Source organism: Phoca vitulina, unplaced genomic scaffold (genome assembly GCF_004348235.1).
Source record: "Phoca vitulina isolate PV1807 unplaced genomic scaffold, GSC_HSeal_1.0 scaffold23, whole genome shotgun sequence".
In the NCBI taxonomy this organism is placed as follows: Eukaryota; Metazoa; Chordata; class Mammalia; order Carnivora; family Phocidae; genus Phoca; species Phoca vitulina.
In genome coordinates this window covers 22,867,659-22,893,008 of record NW_022589726.1, presented here as the reverse complement: position 1 = coordinate 22,893,008, position 25,350 = coordinate 22,867,659, and the positions used below count along the sequence as shown (strand labels likewise).

Here is a 25,350-nt window from a genome sequence, read left to right as displayed (position 1 = left end):
GTGGCATTCACAGAGATGTCTCTCAAGGGACAAAAGAGCCAAGAGGCACCATTTTCCCCCTCCCCCAACCCTCAGCAGAGGCGCAGAGACCCCTGCTGAGGGCGGCTAACCCGGACACTGGCTTAGCCGGCTTGGCTCCAAATCCCACGCCCCTGCACTGACTACCCTTCTTGGTCAAAGCTGCATTCGTCCCAGCGCAGCGAGACCCTCCCCCAGAAGACCAGCGCAGGCCCTTGCCACAGCATGTCCCGAAGGTTTGGAGTTTTAAAAGTCAGTAGGCTTGGCTGGGACAGAACGCAAAGTGCACTGCACTGCTCCAGGCAGGCGAGCAACCTGGAGACAGACAGCGGGAAAAGAGTGACCTGAAAAACGCCTGGCAAACTGTCTGCTCTTCTGGAAGTGCTTCCCTGAGAGCAGCAAGTACGGAGACCCCACTCCGGGGAAAAAGGAGCCATTTTCCTCCCCCGCACCCGGCCCCCCTTAGCATAAACCAACTTCAGTAAACAGCACAGCACCAATACTGGCTGCCTAACCTGCTTACCCCAAGTCCCAGCCCCCCGCGCTCCACCGGTACAGCTGCTCTCAGGCAAGCGTGCCCAAGTCCCAGCGCGGCAGACCCCTTCCCCAGAAGACCAGCAGAAACTGCCACACGCACATCTCCTGACCAGAGAGTTCCACAAGGCTTCGGTTCTAGGGGAAGTAGTAGCATCAGGTCTCACTGAACAAGCAGACCAGAGCACACCTAGTTAAAACTCACCACACTGTGGCCAAGGCTCAAACGCTGCCCACGGCAGGCAAGGAGAACCCCTGCAGACGACTGACCTGAGGGACAGAGCAGCCGAACCACAGCAGCACAGTGCGCGCGGCACACACCAGACACTCCCCAAGCGCCCCGCCCTGGACACGATCTGACCTCTTCCCCATGAAGCCATTACTCTCAGGAGCAAGACACAGAACAGGCTTTTCTAACACACGGAAGACAGTGACTTAGACAAAATGCCAACACAGAGGAATTCATCCCAAAAGAGAAGAAGAAAAGGTCATGGCCAGAGATTTCATCGAAAAAGACGTAAGTAATATGCCTGATGTAGAATATAAAGCAACAATCAAGGATACTTGCTGGGCTTGAGAAAAGTATAGAAGACATCAGGGAGACCCTTACCACACAGATAAAAGAGTTAAAAACCAATCAGAATGAAAAATGCAATAACTGAGATTCGAAACAGACTTCCAAAGATGGAAGAAGCAGAGGAACAAATAAGTGATACAGAAGAGAGAATAATGGGAAATAATGAAGCTGAACAAAAGAAAGAAAAATTATGGGGCGCCTGGGTGGCTCAGTTGGTTGAGCGACTGCCTTCGGCTCAGGTCATGATCCTGGAGTCCCTGGATCGAGTCCCGCATCGGGCTCCCTGCTCGGCAGGGAGTCTGCTTCTCCCTCTGACCCTCCCCCCTCTCATGTGCTCTCTCATTCTCTCTCTCAAATAAATAAATCTTTAAAAAAAAAAAAAAAATTATGGATCACAAGAATAGACTTAGGGAACTCAGTGACTCCATCACACATAACAACATTTGTATCATAGGAGTCCCAGATGAAGAAAAGAGAGAAAAGGAGGCAGAAGATTTGAGTAAATAATCACTGAAAACTTCCCTAATCTGGGGAAGGAACCAGACATCTGAATCCAGGAGGCACAGAGAACTCCCATCAAAATCAACAGAAACAGGCCAACACCAAGACATATTGTAGTTAAATTTGCAAAATATAGTGAGAAAGAAAAAATCCTAAAAGCAGCAAGACAAAAGCAGTCCCTAACTTACAAGGGAAGACCCGTAAGGCTAGCTGGAGATCTCTCCACAAAAACTTGGCAAGCCAGAAGGGAGTGGAATGATATATTCAACATGCTGAATGGGAAAAATATGCAGCCAAGAATATTCTATACAGCAAGGCTGTCATTCAAAATAGGAGAGATTAAAGAGTTTCCCAAACAAAAACTAAAGGAGTTCATGAGCACTAAACCAGCCCTGCAAGAGATATTAAAGGGGACTCTTTGAGTGGGAAAGAAAAACCAAAAGTGACAAAGACTAAAAAGGAACAGAGAAAATCTCCAGAAACAACAAAAGAACAAGTAATACAATGACACTAAATTCATATCTATCAATAATTACTCTGAATGTAAATGGACTAAATGCTCCAATCAAAAGACATAAAGGTGTCAGAATGGATTAAAAAAAACAGACCCATCTATATGCTGCTTACAAGAGATTCCTTTTAGATCTAAAGACACCTGCAGATTGAAAGTGAGGGGATGGAGAACCATCCATCACGCAAATGGAAGTCAAAAGAAAGCTGGAGTAGCAATACTTATATCAGACAAACTAGATTTTACACCAAAGACTGTAACAAGAGATGAAGAAGGGCACTATATCATAATAAAGTGGACTAACCAACAAGGAGATCTAACAATTGTAAATATTGATGGCCCCAACGTGGGAGCACCCAAATATATAAAATAATTAATAACATAAAGGAACTCAATAATAACACAATGACAGGAGGGGATTTTAACACCCCACTTACAGCAATGGACAGATCACCTAAGGAGAAAATCAACAAGGAAACAATGGCTTTTGAATGACACACTGGACCAGATGGACTTAACAGATATATGCAAAACATTTCATCCTAAAGCAGCAGAATACACATTCTTTTCAAGGGCACATGGGACATTCTCCAGAACAGATCACATACTAGGTCACAAATCAGGCCTCAACAAGTACAAAAAGACTGAGATCATACCATGTATATTTTCTGACCACAACACTATGGAACTTGAAGTCAACCACAAGAAAACATTTGGAAGGAGCACAAACACAGAGAGGTTATAAACAACATCCTACTAAAGAATGAATGGATCAACCAGGAAATCACAGAAGAAATAAGAAAATACATGGAAACAAATGAAAATGAAAACATGATGGTCCAAAAGCTTTGGGATACAGTAAAAGCGGTCCTAAGAGAGAATTATACAGCAATACAGGCCCATCTTAAAAAGCAAGAAAAATCTCAAATACATAACCTAACCTTACACCTAGAAGGAGCTAGAAAAAGAGCAACAAAGCTTAAAGCCAGCAGAAGAAGGGAAATAATAAAGATTAGAGCAGGAATAAATGATACAGAAATAACAATAACAAAAAACAGAACTGATGATCAATGAAACCAAGAGCTGGTTCTTTGAAAGAATTAATAAAATTGATAAACCCCTAGCCAGGCTTACCAAAAAGAAAAGAGAAAGGACCCAAATAAATAAAATCACAAATGAGAAAGGAGACATTAACAACCAAGACCACAGAAATACAATTATAACAGAATATTATGAAAAATTATATGCCAACAAATTTCCCAGAAACATATAAACTAACATAAATGAAACAGGAAGAAACAAAAAACTTGAACAGACCAATAACCAGCAAAGAAACTGAACCAGTAATCAAAAATCTGCCAAAAAGCAAAAGTCCAGGACCAGATGGCTTCCCAGGGGAATTCTACCAAACACTTAAAGAATTAATACCTACTCTTCTCAAATTGTTCCAAAAAATAGAAATGGAAGGAAAACTTCCAAATTCATTCTATGAAGCCAGCATTACCCTGATTCCAAAACCAGAGTCGACTAAAAAAGAGAACTACAAGCCGGGGCGCCTGGGTGGCTCAGTTGGTTAAGCGACTGCCTTCGGCTCAGGTCATGATCCTGGAGTCCCGGGATCGAGTCCCGCATCGGGCTCCCTGCTCGGCGGGGAGTCTGCTTCTCTCTCTGACCCTCCCCCCTCTCATGCTCTCTCTCTCTCATTCTCTCTCTCAAATAAATAAATAAAATCTTTCAAAAAAAAATACAAAAAAAAAAAAAAAAAAAAAAAAAAAAGAGAACTACAAGCCAATAACCCTGAAGAACATGGATGCAAAAATTCTCAACAAAATACTAGCAAATCAAATCTAACAGTATATTAAAAGAATCACTCATCATGATCAAATGGGATTTATTCCTGGGCTGCAAGGGTGATTCAATATTTGCAAATCAATCAACATGATAACACCACAATAAAAGAAAGGATAAGAACCATATGATCCTCTCAACAGATGCAGAAAAAACATCTAACAAAATACAACATCCATTCATGATAAAATCCCTCAACAAAGTAGGAATAGGAGGAGTATATGTCAACATTACAAAGGCCATACATGAAAAACCCACAGCTAATACCATCCTCAACGGGGGAAAACTGAGAGCTTTTCCTCTACAGTCAGGAACAAGACAGGGATATTCACTCTCACCAGTTATTTAACATAGTACTAGTAGTCCTAGCCTCAACAATCAAGACAACAAAAAGAAATAAAAGGCATCCAAATCAGCAAGGAAGAAGTCAAACATTCACTTTTGCAGATGACATGATATTCTATATAGAAAACCTAAAAGACTCCACCAAAAATTGCTAGAATTGATACACAAATTCAGTAAAGTCACAGGATACAAAATCAATGTACAGAATACTGTTGCATTTCTATACACCAATAATGAAGCAGCAGAAAGAGAAATCAAGAAATTAACTGCACTTACAATTGCACCAAAAACCGTAAGATACCTAGCAATAAACCTAACCAAAGAGGTGAAAGATCTGTACTCTGAAAACTGCAGAACACTTACGAAAGAAACTGAAGAGGACACAAAGAAACTGAAAAACATTCCATGCTCATGGATTAGAAAAACAAATACTGTTAAAATGTCTATACTACCCAAAGCAATCCACACATTTAATGCAATCCCTATCAAAATACCATCAGCATTTTTCACAGAGCTAAAACAATCCTAAAATCTGTGTGGAACCACAGAAGACCACGAACAGCCAAAACAATCTTGAAAAAGAAAAGCAAAGCTAGAGGCATCACAATTCCAGACTGCAAGCTATATTTCAAAGCTATAGTCATCAAGACAGTATGGTACTGGCATAAAAACAGACACATAGATCAATGGGACAGAATAAAAAACCCAGAAATGGATCCACAATTCTATGGTCAATTAATCTTTGACAAAGCAGGAAAGAATATGCAACAGAAAAGGACAGTCTCTTCAACAAATGGTGTTGGGAAAACTGGACAGTAACATGCAAAAAAAAATGCAACTGGACCATTCTCTTAGACCATACACAAAAATAAAATCAAAATGGATGAAAGACCTAAATGTGACACAGGAAACCATCAAATTCCTAGAGAACACATGCAGTAACCTCTTTGACATTGGCTGTAGCAACTTCTTACTAGATACATCTCCGAAGTCAAGGGAAACAAAAGCAAAAGTAAACTATAGGGACTTCATCAAAATAAAAAGCTTCTGCACAGCGAAGGAAACCATCAACAAAACTAAAAGGCAACCCACAAAATGGGAGAAATATTTGCAAATGACATATCTGATAAAGGGTTAGTATCCAAAATCTATAAAGAACCTATCAAAATCACCACTGAAAAAAAACAAATAATCCAGTTAAGAAATGGGCATGAGTTAACATTTCTCCAAAGAAGACAAATGGCCAAAAGACACATGACAAGATGCTCAACATCACTCGTTGGGGAAATACAAATCAAAATGAGATACCACCTCACACCTGTTAGAATAGCTAAAATTAACAACACAGGAAATAACAGGTGTTGGTGAGGATGGGCAGAAAAGGGAACCCTCTTATTCTGTTGGTGGGAATGCAAGCTGGTGGATCTACTCTGGAAAACACTATGGAGGTTCCTCAAAAACTTAACAATAGAACTACCCTACATTCCAGCAATTGCACTACTAGGTATTTACCTAAAGGATACAAAAATACTGATTCAAAGGGGTACATGCACCCCGATGCTAAAAGCAGCATTATCAACAATAGCCAAATTATGGAAAGAGCCCAAAAGTCCATCACTGATAAATGGGTAAAGAAGATGTGGTATATATTAAATGGAATATTACTCAGCCATCAAAAGAATGCAATCTTGCCATTTGCAATGATGTGGGTGGAGCTAGAGTGTACTATGCTAAACAAAATCAGTCAGAGAAAGACAAATACCATAGGATTTCACTCATATGTGCAATTTAAGAAACAAAACAAATGAACATGGGGGTAAAAAAAGGAAAGACAAACCAAGAAGCAGTCCCTTAACTATAGACACAAACTGAGGTTTACTGGAGGGGAGGTGGGTGGGGGGATGGGTTAAGTAGGTGATGGGTATTAAGGAGAGCACTTGTGGTAAACACTGAGTGTTACATGTAAGCAATGAATCACTAAATTCTACACCTGAAACTAATATTACACTGTATGTTAACTGGAATTTAAATAAAAATTTGGAGAAAAAAAAATGAAGATCCCATCTCCATTTTCAAGGAAAGAAGAAAGTTATCTTTTTATGATGTATGATTCCCAAATGCTAGTCTGCAAGTAAGTGCCAGAATTTGGGACAAGTTTTTACCACGTCATGATGAAAACTGGGAAAAGACAGGCCGTACAGTAAATTCTTATAAGGCCAAATTATTTCATTTAAAAGACTGTTCTGGGGCGCCTGGGTGGCTCAGTCGTTAAGTGTCTGCCTTTGGCTCAGGTCATGATCCCAGGGTCCTGGGATCGAGCCCCACATCAGGCTCCCTGCTTGGCGGGAAGCCTGCTTCTCCCTCCCCCACTCCCCCTGCTGTGCTCCTGCTCTTGCTATTTCTCTATCAAATAAATAAAATCTTTAAAAAATAAATAAATAAATAAATAAATAAATAAATAAAAGACTGTTGGTAAGATTATGTCCTTAATACCGCCAAACAGTCTTTTGTTCAAGAAATTATAATGACAGCAAATGACTGTATGTTTGTTTTACTAGGCTTAGTTATGAGAATAAAAAGTCAGTAACACTAAAAAAAGAGAAGAAATAATGCATCTAAGGTTCCTCCATGACTTTTCATGGCTTCAAAGGCAATAACTCATGCCTTTTTATCGCTGAATATTATGTCATTGCCTGGACGTATGAAAGATTTTTTTAAAAAATCAGCCTCCAAAGGGAAACAAAAGCGAAAATGAACTTTTGGGACTTAATCAAGATAAAAAGCTTCTGCACAGCAAAGGAAACAGTCAACAAAACAAAGAGGCAACCCACGGAATGGGAAAAGATACTTGCAAATGACACTACAGACAAAGATCTATAAAGAGCTTCTCAAACTCAACACCCAAAAAACAAATAATCAAGTCAAAAAATGGGCAGAAGACATGAACAGACACTTCTCAAAAGAAGATATACAAATGGCTAACAGACACATGAAAAAATGTTCATCATCATTAGCCATCAGGGAGATTCAAATCAAAACCACACTGAGATACCACCTTACACCAGTTAGAATGGCAAAAATTGACAAGGCAAGAAACAACAAATGTTGGAGAGGCTGTGGAGAAAGGGGAACCCTCTTACACTGTTGGTGGGAATGCAAGTTGGTACAGCCACTTTGGAAAACAGTGTGGAGGTTCCTCAAAAAATCAAAAATAGAGCTATGACCCAGCAATTGCACTACTGGGTATTTACCCCAAAGACACAGATGTAGTGAAAAGAAGGGCCATATGCACCCCAATGTTCATAGCAGCAATGTCCACAATAGCCAAAGTGTGGAAAGAGCCGAGATGCCCTTCAACAGACAAATGGATAAAGATGTGGTCCATATATATAATGGAATATTACTCAGCCATCAGAAAGGATGAATATCCAACTTTACATCAACATGGATGGGACTGGAGGAGATTAAGCTAAGTGAAATAAGTCAAGCAGAGAAAGTCAATTTTCATATGATTTCACTTATTCGTGGAACATAAGGAATAGCATGGAGGACATTAGGAGAAGGAAGGGAAAAATGAAGGGGGGGAAATTGGAAGGGGAGATGAACCATGAGACTATGGACTCTGAAAAACAAACTGAGGGTTTTAGAGGGGAGGGGGGTGGGGGGATGAGTTAGCCCGGTGATGGGTATTAAGGAGGGCACATATTGCATGGAGCACTGGGTGTTATATGCAAATAATGGATCAGTGCACACTACATCGGAAACTAATGACGTACTGTATGGTGACTAACATTAACATAAAAAAAAAAAAATCAGCCTCCATACACATATAAAACAGTCACACACATTATGGGAATCCCTTACTTTTTCAACCTAAAGTATGCTGATGCTCTGTTTGTTGGCAACACAGGATTATATGGATCAGCATCCATGCCTTTGGTGTAGCATTCAATTGCTTCATCATATTTTCCTTGTTTGAAGTATTTATTGCCCTGAAAAAGCATATGAGTCAGATATATACTGGCAGAGAATTGCAGAACCATTTTCTTTCAATATTATGCATCTTTTTCTAACTCATTAGCTCTGTGTTCAAGGTTAACAGGAAAGAAAAGAAAATCAAGCAAAATGGTCTTTCAACAAATGCTGAAATTCACTAGATAGTCATTGTATGAGCACAAACCAAAAAAGCCTTGGTAGAAAAATGAGTAACATACGTAGAATTAGGTACTTTTGATTGACAATACCCACAGAAATGTAACAAAAGAAAGACATCAAGATGAAGTTTTATCTGAAAAGAGTTCCACCTTTTTGAAAAGCAATATAGTTAGTTTTATAATGAGGCTTTCTGAAGAGGGATGTTTAACATTCCAAAAAGTAACCAGAGATGACCTGTGATATGGAAGGGTGGAATTTAATGTTCATGTCAAGATTCACACTCTGATTTTAAGTTACTTTAGTCTACTACAAAAAACCCTAAAAGGAGTCTCTGTACAGTCCACGCATTTTACATATAATAATTCATTTAATATTCGTAACAACCCATTAAGGTTTAGTAATAATATTAATCTTATTTTTACAGTTAAGAAAACTGAGGTACAGGTAATTAAAGAACTTGTCACAGGATCTGAGCCCGTACAATCTGGCTTCAGACATAAACTCCTAACCAACAAGCTATACCGCCTCTTGATACGGATACATTAAAGTCTGAACCCCCCCCCCGCCCAAAACTACATTGAAGAAATACTGGGATCCACATGATTTTCTACATATCCTGCTTACATGAAGGACACTAATGCTAACCTAAAGAAAAATACCTTTTCTTTTAGAGCAAGAGCCTTTTGTGAATCTACATGAATCCCATCTTCTTCTGACTCTGATTCTTGAGACACAGAATCATGGATACTCTCTTCTTTATCAAGCTCATCAAGGATACTGTCCTGAAATTATAAGTAGAACAGTGCTCATAATTACATAACCATTAAAATAAAGAAGACATTAAAAAAAAAAAGTACACTCAACTTAGGTTGTAATGATCTAAGGACCTGAAGGCCTAAGGTTGCTTTCAATCCAAATAACCTCTCATTGTTAGGATTCTCTCCAGAGAAAAATGTACCCTGTTTAGAAAACCAAGATCCAAACCACTTAAAAGAATCTAGCTCTGAACTCATTAAATAAGCTAAGTCAATAGAGTCTACAAATCACCCCTAAATCACAAACTATTAGTAGTGAGGTATTTATGGCTTGACATAAGGCAAGTTTGGAAATAACCCCAAACTAATGTAATAAATAACTAACAGCCAAGGAAGGGTTTTTACTAAAAGCCTTTTTTCTTCCTTATTCTCAAAACATGAAAAACTGCCTGTAAAGCACATTAACTCCTAATCCTCACAAAAACGTATGAGGTAAGTATGATTCCCCGTGTTTTTTACTAGAAGGAATGAATCAAGACACAGAGGTTTGTTAACTCAAGATCACCTGGCTAATGAGTGGCCAAGTCAGGATTTGAATCGAGGCAAATCTGCCTGCTCTGAAGCGCTCTCAATGACTATGTTATAGTCTCAGTGAATTCCAAAAATACAGCCGACCCTACCAAAGAAAATACATAATATACTAGTCCAACAATTCCCAATCTCTTTTGGATCACACATTCCTTTCATGGTAATAAATCATCTCATAAACCTCATCAGGATTTTTTAATCATATTTATCATATATGATAAAAGAATGGTTTTTAGTTAGAGATTTTAAAACCAGTAAGCATTAAAAAGCTCATTTAAACAAAAATTTTAATTATATAAAATCTTTTTTGCATTTAATATCATACTATTTTATGTCAAAAAGCCCCAAATCATTGACAAATTAAAAAATAAAATAAAACCTATGCTTAGTTTCACTGAATGAACATTAAAAGATAGACTAAAACTCAGCTATGTGTTTTAGCATGAAGATTCTACAAATACCACCAGCCTACCAACATTAAAGAGCCAAGATTATCCAACGCTGCTATGCTTGCAAGTGGAGACCACCACCAGCAGCAGAACACTAAAGCAGCTGCTCAGATCTCAACTAGAGTGGAACGGTAAATAAACACCTACATCTTGTATAGATACCCTAAATTGACGTCAAGCAATGCAGTACATCATGATGGCATCGGCCACACAAAGCATGAGTTCAATCAGTATCTGCTGAATGAATAAATGACTGTATAGAAAGCACCTCTCTCAGAAATGATCTGAGGATGATGGCTTTCAGGAAAAAGCAGTATAAGAAGATACCACCTTATGAAAAGGAAAAAGCTATATAATGAGGAATAAGATCACAAAAAATGAAAGTAGACTATATAATACTCAGCAGAGAAAATATCATGTTCAGAAAGCATCATTTCCCACAGCAATAAATCCAAGACCTAAAATTATACTTTCCCTACATCAGGACAATACTGAAGCAGATGGCAAACTATTTAATTGGTAGTGCCAGCTCTATCTTGAGTCAATTGGCCTTGGTTTCATTAAGAAAAATACAAGTAATTTGGAAAACGATTGAGCAGTGTCTTCTAAAACTAAATGTATATATAAAGTATGACCTGCAAATTCCCTCCCAGGTGCTTAGATCCATCAAAAGACACATACAAGAATGTTCATAGCAGGCTTATTCATAATACCCCCAAACTGGAAACAACCCAAATGTATGTCAATAGGAGAATGGATATACAAATTGTGATATATTCACACAATGGAATTCTGATCAGCAAGAAAAAAATTACTGTTACTGATAATATGGATCAATCTCAGACAATGCTAGCAAACAAAGCCAAACACAAAAGAGTGTATACTGTATGATACATTTATATGAAATTCCAAAACTGGCAAAACTGATCTATAATATTAAAGATCACAATAGTGGCTACCTCTGGGAGGTAATCAACTGAAAAGGAAGGCTTCTGGGATGCTGAAAATGTCTTGTATCTTGATGTGGATGGTGGTTTTTCAGGTATATACAGGAGCAAAAATTCAGGAAGCTGTACACTTAAGATGTTTGCACTTTACTGTATGTATAACCTCAAATAAAAATGTTAAATAGAAAAGAGCCAATAAAATAATAAACCTAAAAATCAGAAGAGTGGTTATTTATGGGGGTAGAGGGAAGAAAAGAAGATGGGATGGGGATGCAGTATTTTTGAATTCTAAATGGTGGTTACCTAAATCTATGTGATATATATATATACATTGTACCATATCGATTTCCTATTTTTGATACTGTACTATAATTAAGGAATTACTGGGGTAAACTGGGTGGGGAATACGTTGGACCTCTACGTACTATTTTTGCAAAAAAAAAAAAGAAAGAAAAAAAGAAAAGAATCCTGGCTGTTTTAGCCACTACTCACTGAAAGAGGGCTGCAGGAGAAAAAATAATCTAGTTAATTGAAAAGAATTGTAATTAAAGTTGGATTCACATAAAATAATCTATAAGTGAAAGACACAAGGGTAAGATACTTTACACTATTTTTCATTTAACCCATTACTCTTAGCTAACTCCAAGACAATCTTATTCAAATACTAAGAAGCGTATAAGTAGATTAACTTACCACATCAAGTTTTGCCCATGCCTCATAATCATAAGATTTTATCCTGTTTTTTGTGTTTTCATCTTTGGTTTTTTTAGAAGACTCTTTAGGTTTGCCTTTCTTCTTTTTCCTAAAATTCCCATTTCGAATAGGAGGTAAATTCTAGGGATGGGAAAAAATAAACACATGATGTTTGAGCACTGCTCTATTGCTTTTTTGTATAACTACCAATGTTTAAAATTCTCACTAAATTATATTTTCAAGTAAAAAGTACTTTTAGGGGCGCCTGGGCAGCTCAGTCGTTAAGTGTCTGCCAGGGTCCTGGGATCGAGCCCCGCATCAGGCTCTCTGCTCAGTGGGAAGCCTGCTTCTCCCTCTCCCACTCCCCCTGCTTGTGTTCCCTCTCTTGCTGTGTCTCTCTCTTTCAATTAAATAAATAAAATCTTTAAAAAAAAAAAAAAGTACTTTTTAAAGTGCTTAAAAATACCAATTTACCATCTTCACTTATAACAATTCATGCTTGAAATGTTTAATTCATTCTTTGACAAATGCTGAATACTGTTTAGTCACAAGGAAAGTATTATCTAGAAATTTTAATTATACATTTAATTTGCAATCCTAAATTCACACTTCAAAACTGCCTGATCTTCAGCCTTACTACAATGAATTAGCAGTAGTACAACAGCAAACTGAACTGCCTGCACATCATTAGTATGAAAAAGTTATCCATATTTAAATGCACAGTCTTAAAAAAAACGTTTGGTTGAACCTACATAAGTAATCTGTATTTTATGCCAATACTATATGTTAAGATATCATTAAACACATAATTATATATGGTCTGTATTATACATATATATATACACACACACACCCCTAAACATCGAAAATGCTATTCATTTACCTTAAGAATTATCACATGGTCTTCCTTTCCCTAACTATTGGCTAAGCCTTAAAATGTCTTAATAGAGTTAATATAAGTACTACAAAGATTTAAAAAGCAGAATTTTTCAAAATGTTGACAGGCAGCAAATCACTTCAATTTCAGTATTTTCACAAAACATTTTAAAAGGCTGTGCTTTATTTTAAATTAAATAGTTTTGCTGGATGCTAAAGTAGGATTTAATTAAGAAATTTACCTCTTCAGGAACACCATTCTGTCTTCTTAGTTCCATATCCTTCTGTTTAATATCTTTTTCCCAGTTTTCTAAATCCCTCATAAAGTCCTGTAATTCTTCTGCATTTTGTTTCACTTGTAGTTGTAATTCAATTGCTTTATTTGTGGAAGTCATTATGTCCTGCAGAGTTTTGACCAACCAATTTCTGACAAGAATTAAACAGATTTGGTTTGTTTTTGAAGCATAGCTATCAATGAGTTTTTACCACTTCATAAATGGCAAAAATACACGCACAGAGGAGAGCCTAAAGTATGCTGAAGAAAGAAAACATCAATATATTATTTTTTAAATGAATCAATGTTTGCTGAATGAATAAATGAAAAACAGACAAGTCTGGCATCACTGCAATGCATTATGAATAAAAGGCAATGAGGGGGAAATCACTGAAATTAGCAAGTACCCCTTGGTAGCAGACTCTGCTCGTCTCCCATTTATAAATTAATCCTAATTATCTCCTTTACTCCTTTTCAAAATTTATTGAACTTCTGCTATGTGACAGGTCCTATAAAAACAAGTAAGACAAGGTCCCAGGTCTAATGGAGAAGGAAACAAAATAATCAAGTATCGAGAGCCACAAAATATTACGGTGGCAGGGTCTTTCAACCTTGGAGTTATTGACATTTTGGGACAGATATCTCTTTGTGGTAGAAGGTCTGTCCTATGCATTGTAAAACGGCAACATCCCTGGCCTCTTCCAACTACACAGCAGTATTCTCCCTCCCCTCCAGACTGTGACAATCAAAAATGTCTCCAAACATTGTCAAATATCACCTAGACGGCATAATAATTCCTGGTTGAGAACTGTGCTAGAGGCACATACAGATGCTGTGGGACTGACCACAAAGGACAGGCATAAATCAGATGGTGCGTAGGGTGGTGGGTTCAAGGAAAGAGTCCCCAGAGGTGCTATAACTAGCCACATTTCAAAGAGGCCAGCCAAAATGATTAACCATGGAGGAGCAGGCAAGCAGACCAAAGGACTAAGAAAGAGAATGATGGAAGAGAAGGCTGAGGTGGCTATGGGACAGATCTCAAAATGCCAGGCCATGAGGTCTGAAAGCTATGAAAGTAATGTGGAGGTAAAATAAAAAAGTACCTGATGACTGATTCAACTGAGGAGCTGGGAGCAGAGAAGGACCTAACCAGTGTCTTAGATTTCCGATTTGGTAGCCTGGTGAAATTAGCAGTGCCATGTGAGTCAGGATCACAATTTTAAAAGGAAAAGAGGGGGGCACCTGGCTGGCTCAGTCGGTGGAACATGCCACTCTTGATTTTGGGGTTATGAGTTCGAGCCCCACGATGGGTGTAGAGATGACTTAAAAAAAAATTTTTTTTAATCTTAAAAAAGGAAAGGAAAGGACATTTCAGGATTGCAGGACAAGAAGAAAAACAAATATTTCAGCTTGGGATATGCTGAATCGGGTGCTTATGGGACATGAGGATGACATATCCAGTAGGTACTATAAGTTTATAAATTTGAGTGTCACTAGCTTAAAGGTGGAAGTTACAATCACGAATCTGGACCTGCTTAATCACTGTGACTACTGGGTTGGGTGGGCAGGGGGTGGAGCCTGCAAAACACTACTATTTAGGGAACAAGCTGAGGAGGAGATACCAATATAGGAAAAACTAGGGAGCAACATCTAGAGAGCTGGGAGGAAAACTTGGAGAGTACTGTCACAGGAGAGAATTCTCAAGAAAGAGTTCAAGGTGACAGAGGTTGGCAGTGCCTAAAGACACAAAGGTGGCATAAGGGGAAAGAACGTGCATTGTATTCAGTCATATAAAGATTTATTGAGAGTTTCAATGAGATTTAAGGAAAGGATAGAAATAAAATGAGCTGCTGAGTAAATGAGATTATATGGGGATTAGCGTAATTCTGTCTTTAATAATCTAAGACTGCTCACGAGTATAGTCTGGTAGAAGACGACGAAGAGAATCAAGGTAAAAGGAATCTAGGAAAAAGGATGAGAGATGGGGCAAAGTCCGTAAAAGGGTGGGAGGGGATTCAACGCTTAAGAGGAGTGGGGGAGTAGCATGGGAGACAGAGCAGATTAGAAAAATCATTTTTCTAATGGTTGCAAATGCAGATAGGTCTTCTGACCCCTAGCCTGGCCTTGTAACCTAAACTAAGTTTAACCTTTTTTTCAGGCAGTGCCCAAGTTTGATCACATACGTCTATCTCGTTTTTAAAAAACGAAACCAGTATAGTGCTTTGCTGGGGGCTCAAAAATAGGAATAAAAGCGCAGCAAGCCAACTGCGATGCTGCAAAAGGTCGAAACCCTTTTCCATTTCACTCATCACCTCCGCTGCTCCCGCAGATACAACTGCTCCCACGGAACCTGCGACGGGGCTGGAGTCCGAGCAGGGAACCAGAAACTTCCAATGCTGGGGGCTATCGCTTTCACACTCAGTATCCCGGCGAACACAGCACACCCACGCCGAGAGGGGGCGGGCCCCCCCCGCAGTTCTCCAGGGAGGGTGGATCTGCTATCGGATCACCGCAAATCGGCCCAACACCCCGGGCAGCCGGGGTGGAGGGACAGTCGGCAGAGCAGATCTTCCATACCCGGGGACGCAGGGCGAGCCCCTTCCGGAACGCTCGCCCGGGACGCCGCTACCCTGGACACCACCGCGCCGCCGCGCCCTCGCCGCCCGCCCTCACGCCTTCCTGCCCTCCGCCTCCCCCGGGACCCACGGCCGCACGCCCTCTTTGCGCCAGACCACCCCCGAAGCCTCGTCGGCTACTGCAACCGGCGATAAACGTAAAGCCGGCTCACCTCGCTAGGCCGTTACTGCCCACAGAGCCGCTACCCCAGGCCCGCAGCGTCTCACGCCGGGCCCCACCTTCCCGAGCTTTCCCACAAGTCCCCGCGTGCCCCCGCCCCGCCCCCTGGCGTCCGGGCGGAGCGTGCGCAGAAGGGCAGGTACGGTGTGCCTCTCCTCTCAGGGTAGAGGTAGAGAATTGACAGGTTTGTTAAAGCCAAATCTGACGCCTTGCCTGCTTCCAGTATGACTGAAATTCGCGGGAGATAACCCCAAAACTGCAGAGTCATCCTGACTCGTTCTGATTCCCAAAATAATAACGCCTTGGGTATTAACCTGGAATCCCCTCAAAACAATTTTAGCCCGAATATTTGCCTTGCGGGTATCAATAGGTCACGACCTTTGTAGGCATGATAATCATCTGAGAAATTTACTGTTTCGAACAGACTGTGTCATCTTGTAACTCTGACAATTGTGCAGGGTTTTGTTTTGTTTTGTTTTTCCTTTAAGTACTTGTATTTGGCAAACCAGTTCTTCAGTCCGACTCTTTTCACCTTTGCAAGTAAACTCTCCTTTTCTAAGTGTATCTACATCTGGGTCTTTCTTGGACGTGTGTCAGTGTTAAAGTCTGTCTTTAGATGTGCCCTGGCTTACAAAGAAGAAAGAATGTGAAGCTTTTAATACTTCTTGCTTCTGCTTACCATATGAGTAAGCTGTCTTTCATTTTCATGACAACTCTAAAATTGTAAAACAAAAATAATGTCAACAGTCCACAAAAACAAACAAAAGCAAACAAAACTGTCAGTTTGAAACAACTCAATGATCTCAAACATTAGCCCCAAAATCCAGTTCAGTGACTCTCAGTCTTGGCTGAACTTTGGAATCATCCATGTAGCATTGAAAAATAAAGGGGGGGAGGGCGCCTGGGTGGCTCAGTCAGTTATGCCTCCCGCTCTTGTTTTTGGCTTAGGTCATGATCTTGGGGTCCTGGGATGGAGCCCCAGTTAGGCTCCATGCTCAGCAGGGAGTCTTACTTAGGATTTCTCTCTCCCTCTGCCCCTCCCTCTTGCATGCTTTCTCTCTCCAAAATAAATAAATCCTTAAAAAAATACTGATGTCTAGGTTTTGTCCCTAGAGATTCTGATTTAATTAGTGCAGCCTAGACATCATGATTTTTAAAGCACAAGGATACAGCTGTGTCTTTGAGGCTGGGAATCACTAATCCAGGTAATGGTCAATGAAAAAAAACACCCTGGCGTCCTCTCTTACAAGGGAATATTATTAGCTCATCTTTCCAACTGTAAAATTATAGGGTATCTTTGTATTTTAACATCATAGTAGTCAAATCATTAAGTATATCATCAAAATATTTACTAACGGAATGACTTTTTGGGTTTTGTGTTAGACAGCTGAATTTTCAGAGTTATTTTGTGTTTTAAAATTAATCTAATAATAAATAATTTTAAAACAGATGTTGATTTATGGATGTTCTTAACAAAAGCAACTGTATTTTTTTTTTTAAGTGAATTCTACCAGAGTCGATTGAGATGAGAGAGAAGGGGACAGCTGGCTGCTCTAGTAAAACCTCATAGACCCTTGGGTGAATCCTCCCTTCTCTATCTCCCTCTTAAGTCATATAATAGATAGTTTCTTAGTGAGTTCAGAAGCAAAGTGAAAAGAGTTAGTCGAATGGTCTTGATGGCCATTGTTACCTAATTCTGAGGCTTGCAATGTTCTACCAAAAAAAAAAAAAAAAAAAAAACCCAAAAAACAAAACACTATACTTCAGTGACAGCCTTCTCTCTTGTGAGCTCAGACATGGGCCATCTTACGTTCTTTTCTAGATTACAGACCTCCCCACTTCTGTTGACACGTCTTCACATAGTTTTCACCAAGATTGATAAATTATGCCTTTCTTTTATGTCTCTTTTATTAATTTCTTCTTAGTGTGAATAAACTCCAGTCATCTCAGTTGCATTTATTGTTAATATCTCAATAGTCATTGTTGAAAAGATATCTCTTTTCATAGTGGGAATATAGATGAATGTTTTATCACAAGAGTAAAATGCTGCAATTAATGATTATGGTGTTAATTTTGTGTTAATGTCCAAGACAATTATTGAGATCTTTCAAATAGCTAAATAAGGAAACATTCTGACAGTTAATATGAATCTTAAGAAAGGGAATATGAGCTAAGTAGCTTTATTTAGCAAGAACATTTATGAACCTTGGGGCTTCGTGTTACAAACTATATGAGGTTTGATTGCATGTAAGATAAAGCCCAGTATAAGAGTGGCTTAAACTTGAGAGAATAGTATTGCTCTCTCAAATAAAAGAAGACTGAATATGAGCAATCCAGGGTTGGTATGATCATTCCAGGGTCAGACCCAGGCACCTTCTGCCTTGCTGCTCCATCTTCTTCAGCACATGGCTTCCCTGGTGGCTCTAGCCACCACTCAAGCTCCCGCTATCTTTTTTTTTTTTTTTTTAAAGATTTATTTATTTGACAGAGAGAGATAGTGAGAGAAGGAACACAAGCAGGGGGAGTGGGAGAGGGAGAAGCAGGCTTCCCGCAGTGCAGGGAGCCCGATGTGGGGCTCAATCCCAGGACCCCGGGATCATGACCTGAGCCGAAGGCAGACGCTTAACGACTAAGCCACCCAGGCGCCCCCAAGCTCCCGCTATCTTATCTTCAATCCAGACAGCAGAAAGGGACAGAGTAGGATGAAAGATGGATGTAATGTACCCCCTGGCCTTTAAGGACTCCCTTTTGCATGCCACTGGCCAGGACTTAGACACATGGCCACTGCTGGCTGCAAGAGAGGTTTTTACTCTTGGAAGTCATGTTGCTCATCTGAACCCTAAGAGTTCAATGATTAAGGAAAAACGAGAGGAGAGCAGATATTGAGGGGAACCCAGTCACTTCTACCACAGGCCTTGAGAAGTGTTCTTTGAAAGAATAACAAATGAATCAATGAGGCAATACTGCTGGGAATCCAGGCTCACCATAGCGTGAGGAAAAGGGTTAAATTTTGTAACCCTGTTCTGCTACTTACTGTGAATGTGACTTAGTCACAGTAAAATTAAAGTGGTAAAGGTAAAAAATAACTAATAGACTGAGAAAATGTTTGTAAAAACCCTACCTAGCACAGCTTGGGACAGCTTGAGATCTCAAATATTAATTCCTGCCCCTCTCTCCTTGGCAAAGCTAATGTCCAAGCCCTGGGATATGGTCACTCTTTAGGTTTCCAATAAATTGAGATGAAGTTACCAAGATTTCCCATATACCTCCTGCCCCCACACATACACAGCCTCCCTCATTATCAACATCAGTCACCAGAATAGTACAATTTTTTACCAAAGTTGAACTTACATTGACACATCACAGTCACTCAGAGTCCATAGTTTAACTAAGGGTTCACTCTTGGTGTTGTACAGTGAGTTTGGACAAATCTATAACAACTATATATCCATCATTGTACTATCATAGAGAATATTTTTACTGCCCTAAAATTCCTCCGTGCTCTGCCTATTCATCCCTCCCCACTATCTGCATTTCAGGCAGCCACTGATCTTTTTTATTATTTCCATAGTTTACCTTTTCCAGAACATCATATACTTGGAATCATACAGTATGTAGCCTTCTCAGATTGACTTTTTTTCACTTAGTAATATGAATTTAAGGTTCCTCCATGTTTTTTCATGGCTTGATAACTCATTCTTTTTGGTCTGAATAATATTCTGTTGTCTGGATGTACCACCGATTATCCATTCACCTACTGAAGGGCATCTTGTTTGCTTCCAAATTTTGACAATTATGAATGCAGCTGCTATAAATATTCTCATGGGTGTTATTGTGTAGACAGAAGTTTTCAAACCCTTTGGGTAGATATCAGAAGAGTAATTGCTGGATCATATGGTAAGAGTACATTTTTGTTTTGTTTTGTTTTGTTTTGTTTTGTTTTAGAGAGAGAGAGAGAGCACGTGCAAATGCATGGGAGCAGGAGGGGGAAGAGGGAAGAGAGAGAAACTTAAGCAGGCTCCATGCCCAGCCCAGAGCCCGACACAGGGCTTGATCTCACCACCCTGAGATCATGACCAGAGCCAGAATCAAGAGTCAGACGCTTAACTGAATGAGCCACCCAGGCGCCCCAAGAGTATGTTTTGTTTTGTGAGAAAATGCCAAACTGTCTTCCAATGTAACTCCATTTTGCATTCCCACCAGCAATAAGTGAGAATTCCTGTTGCTTCACATCTCCACCAGCATTTGGTGTTGTCAGTGTTCCAGATTTTGGCCATCTAATAGGTATATAGTAGTATCTCATTGTTTTAATTTGCATTTCCCTGATAAAATATGATGTGGAGCATCTTTTCATATTCCTTTTTGCTATCTGTATATCTTCTCTGGTGAGGTGTTTGTTATGGTCCCATTTTTTAAATTGAGCTGTTTTCTCATTGTTGAGTTGTAAGAGTTCTTTGTATATTTTAGATAACAGTCCTTTATCAGGTGTGTATTTTGCAAATATTTTCTCCTAGTCTGTGACTTATCCACTAATTCTCTTGATGTTGTTTTTCACAGAGCAGACGTTTTTAATTTTAATGAAGTATAACTTACCAACTTTTCTTTCATGGATCATGTCTTTGGTGTTGTATCTAAAAAGGCATCACCACACCCAAAGTCATCTAGGTTTTCTCCTATGTTATCTCCTAGGAGTTTTATGCTTTTGTGTTTTACATTTAGGTCTATGATCCATTTTGAATTAATTTTTGTGAAGGGTGTAAGGCCTAGACAGATTTTTTTACATGTAAATGTCTGGTTATTCCAGAATCTTGTTAAAAATAATATCTTAGCTCCATTGTATTACCTTGGCTCCTTTGTGAAAATCATTGACTATATTTATGTGAATCTATTTCTGGGCTCTCTATTCTGTTCCATTGAACTATTTTTCTTTCACCAACACCACACTGTCTTTTTTTTTTTTAAGATTTTATTTATTTATTTATCAGAGAGAGAGAGCCTGCCCAAGCATGGGGAGAACAGGCAGAGGGAGAAGCAGGCTCCCCGCTGAGCAGGGGGCCTGACGCGGGACTCGATCCCAGGAGGATCATGACCTGAGCTGGAGGCAGATGCTTAACCGACTGAGCCACACAGGCGTCCCAACACCACACTGTCTTGATTACTGTAACTGTATAGTAAGTCTTGAAGTCAGGTACCATAGTCCTTCAACTTTGTTCTTCTCCAATATTGTATTGGCTCTTCTGGGTCTTTTACCTCTCCATATAAAATTTAGAAATGGTTTGTTGACATCTATAAAATAACTTTCTGGAGTTTTGATTGGGATTGAGTTGGGAAGAATTGACATCTTGACAATATTGGGTCTTCCTATCTGTGAACATGGAATATCTCTCCATTTACTTATTTTTACATCTTATGAGAATTTTTTAGTTTTCTTCATAAAGATCTTGTGTATATTTTGTTAGGTTTATACTTAAGTATTTCATTTTGGGGGGTGCTAATATGAATGGTATGTTTTTTCATTTCAAATTCCACTTATTCATTGCTGGTATATAAGAAAGAAACTAACTTTTTATATATTAACCTTGTATCCTTTAACCTTTCTATAATTGCTTGTTACTTCCAAGAGATTTTTTTGTTGATTCTTACAGATTTTCTACATAGATGATCATGTCATCTGTGAATAAAGATGTATTTCCCAATATGCGTAACTTTTATTTTGTTTTCTTGCCATATTGCATTAGCAAGGACTTCCAGTTCGATGTTGAAAAAGAGTAGTGAGGGGGACATTTTTGCCTGGTACCTGATTTTAGTGGGAAACCTTCAAGTTTCTCAGTATTAAGTATAATGTTAGCTGTAAATTTTTTGCAGATTTTATCAAGTTGAGAAAGTTTCCTTCTATTCCTACTTTACTGAGAATTTTTATCATGAATGGGTGTTGGATTTTGTCAAATGCTTTTTCCGCATCTATTGATATGATCATGCAATTTTTCATTTTTAGCCTGTTGATGTGCTAGATTACATTAATTGATTTTGAATGTTAAACCAGCTTTGCATACCTGGAATAAATCCCACTTGGCTGTAGTATACAATTCTTTTTATACTTTTTTGGGTTCTATTTACTAATGTTTTCTTGAGGATTTTTACGTCTATGTTCATGAGATATATTGGCCTGTAGTTTTCATTTCTTATAATGCCTTTGTCTGGTTTTGGTATTAGCGTAATGCTGACCTCATAGAATGAGTGAGGAAGCATTCCCTCTTTTTATATCCTCTGAAAGAGATGGTAGAAAATTGGCTAAATTTCTTCCTAACCTATTTGATAGAATTTACCAGGGAACCCATCTGGGCCTGGTGCTTTCTCTTTTAGAAGGTTACTAATATTATTTATTTATTTAACGGATATAGGCCTATTCAGACCATCTATTTCCTCTTGCATCTTTCAAGGAATTCATTCATTTCATCTAGGTTATTAAATTTATGAGCATAGAGTTGTTCATAATATTCCTTTATTATCCTTTTAACTTCCATAGAGTCTGCAGTGTTGTTCTTCTCTCATTTTGATGTTAGTAATTTGTGTCCTGTCCTTTTTCTTAGTTAGCCTGGCTAGAGGCTTATCAACTTTATTGATCTTTTCAAAGAACTAGCTTTTAGTTTCATTGATTTTCTCTATTGATTTTGTTTTCAATCTCTTTGATTTCTGCTCTAATTCTTATTATTTCTTTTCTTCTACTTTTTATTTTTCTCTGCCTTTTCTAGCTTCCTAAGGTAGAAACTTAGGTGATTGATTTTAGATCTCTCTCCTTTTCTAATATATGTATTCAATGCTATAAATTTTCCTCTAAGCATTATATCTCACAAATTTTGATAAGTTGTATTTTCATTTTCATTTAGTTCAAAATATATTAAAATTTGTCTTGAAATTTTTTTTCCTTTGCTCATGTTATTTAGAAGTGTGTTGTTTAATGTCCATGTATTTTATGGTTTTCCAGTTATCTTTTGTTATCAATGTCTAGTTTAATTCCCCAAATTGTGAGCTGAGAGCAGACATTGTAGTATTCTATTCTTTTGAATTTATTAAGCGGTATTTTGTGGCCTGAAATGTGGTCTCTCTTGGTGAATGATCCATATGACTTTGAGAAAAATGTACATCCATTCTATGGATGAAATAGTCTATAGATGGCAATTATATTCAGCTGATTGATGGTGTGGCTGAGTTTAGCTGTATTCTTCCTGATTTCCTGCCTACCAGATCTGCCTCTTTCTGAGAAAAGGATATTGGCATCTCCAACTATGATAGTGGACTCATCTATGTCTTCTTTCTGTTTTATCAGTTTTTGCCTTATGCAGTTTCATGCTGTGCTGTTAGATGCATACACCTTAAGAATTGTTACATCTTCTTGGAGAGTTGACCCATTTAACATTATGTAATGCCCTTCTTTTTCTCTGATAACTTTCCTTACTTTGAAGTCTGGTCTGTATGAAATTAACATAGCTATGCCTGCTTTCTTTTGATTGGTGTTAGCATGGTGTATTTTTCTCTATCCACTTACTTTTCATCTATGTGTGTCTTCATATTTAAAGTGGGTTTCTCGTAGACAATATATAATTGGTTCTTGGTTTTGATCCACTATAACAGTCTCTTTTTTATTTGTTGCATTTAGACCATTGACATTCAAAGTAACTACGGATATAGTTGAATTAATATCTGCCATAAGCATTACTGTTTTCTACTTGTTGTCCTAAGTCTTTGTTCCTATTTTTGTCTTCCATTCCTTTTCTGGCTTTTATGCTTTTAATTGAGGATTTCAGATAACTCCATTTTTTCTCCTTTCTTAGCAAATCCATTATACTTTTTACTTTTTTTAATCATTGTCCTAGAGTTTGCAATATACATTTACAACATCAATCCATGTCCACTTTCAAATAACACTATACCACATCATGGGTAATGTGAGTACCTTATAATAACAAAATAATCCTAATTCCTTCCTCTCATCCCTTGTACCTGCTATTCATTTCACTCATATATGAGGATAAATATATATATATATGTCCATAATACATATATGTATACAAGTATACATAAATATATGTGTATATGTATGCGTAATACATATAATTGAACACATTATTGCAGTTGTTATTTTAAACAAACTGTTGTCTGTTAGATCAATTAGGAATAAGAAAATAAAAGTTTTTATTTTACCTTCACTTTTTACTTCTTTGATAGTCTCTTTTTTTCTTTATGTATATCTGAGTTTCTGATCTATGTTATTTTCCTTCTCTCCAAAAACTTCTTTGAAAATTTCTTGCACAGCAGGTCTACTGGCAACAAATTCTCTGGATTTTTGTTTATTTGAGAAAGTCTTTATTTCTCCTTAGCCTTTTGAAGGATAATTTTGCAGGGCACAGAATTCTAGGCTGGTGAGTTTTTTGTCTCAACTTTTTTTTTTAAAGATTTTATTTATTTATTTAAAGGGAGGGAGAGTGTGCATGAGCAGGGGGAGGGGCAGAGGGAGAGGAGAATCTCAAGCAGACTATGTGCTGAGTGCAAAGGCTGATGCAGGGCTCAATCTCATGACCCCAAGATCATGACCTGAGCTGAAATCAAGAGTTGGAAACTCAACTGACTGAGCCACCCAGGTGCCCTCTCTCAACATTTTAAATATTTCATGCCATTCTCTTCTTGCTTGCATGGTTTCTTAGGAGAAGTCAGATGTATTTCTTATCTTAGCTCCTCTGTAGGTAAGATTTTTTTTCCTCTGGCTTCTTTCACAATTATTCTTTATCTTTGATTTTCTGTAATTTGAAAGTGCTGTGTCAAAATATAGTGGTTTTTTGATATTCATTCTGCTTGGTGTTTTCTGAACTTCCTGGATCTCTGGTTTGATATCTGACATTAATTTGGGGAAATTCTCAGTCATTATTGTTTAAAATATTTCTTCTGTTCCTTTCTCCCTTTTTTCTCCTTCTGGCATTCTCATTATGTGTATATTACACCTTTTGTAGTTGTCCCACAGTCCTTGGCTATTCTGTTTTGGTTGTTTGTTGGTCTTTATTCTCTTTGCTTTTTGGTTTTTGAGGATTCTATTGAGATATCCTCAAACTCAGAGATTCTCTCCTCAAATGTGTCCAGTCTGCTAATAAGCCCATCAAAGGTATTCTTCATTTCTGTTACAGTGTTTTCATCTCTAGCATTTCTTTTTGGTTCTTTCTTAGGATTTCCATCTCTCTGTTTACATTGCCCCTCAGTTCTTGCATGCTATCTACTTTATTCATTATAACCCCTAGCATATTAATCATAGTTACTTTAAATTCCCTATCTGAAAATTACAACATCCCTGCCATGTCTGTTTCTGATATTTGCTCTAGCTCTTCAAATTATGTTATTTTACCTTTTGATATGCTTTGTAATTTTTTCTGGATTGCCAGGCATGGTAAATCGGCCTTTGGTAATGTGGGGGGCAGGGGAGGGAAGCATTCTACG

At 38.3% G+C, this 25,350-nt stretch overlaps 1 protein-coding gene across 1 annotated transcript in view; it reads right to left on the bottom strand.

Annotated features, from left to right (window-relative positions):
* Window positions 1–15,933, bottom strand: part of RPAP3 (RNA polymerase II associated protein 3) — a 42,135-nt gene extending 26,202 nt beyond the window's left edge. Inside the window, exons 1-5 of the mRNA XM_032420731.1 lie at window positions 15,860–15,933; window positions 13,040–13,223; window positions 11,922–12,062; window positions 9,149–9,271; window positions 8,199–8,326 (exon numbers count right to left, since the gene is read on the bottom strand). Of these exons, the coding sequence (XP_032276622.1) occupies window positions 8,199–8,326; window positions 9,149–9,271; window positions 11,922–12,062; window positions 13,040–13,192 (545 nt within the window). The 5' untranslated portion in view covers window positions 13,193–13,223; window positions 15,860–15,933. The remainder of the gene's footprint in view (window positions 1–8,198; window positions 8,327–9,148; window positions 9,272–11,921; window positions 12,063–13,039; window positions 13,224–15,859) is intronic.
* Window positions 15,934–25,350: the final 9,417 nt, after the last annotated feature.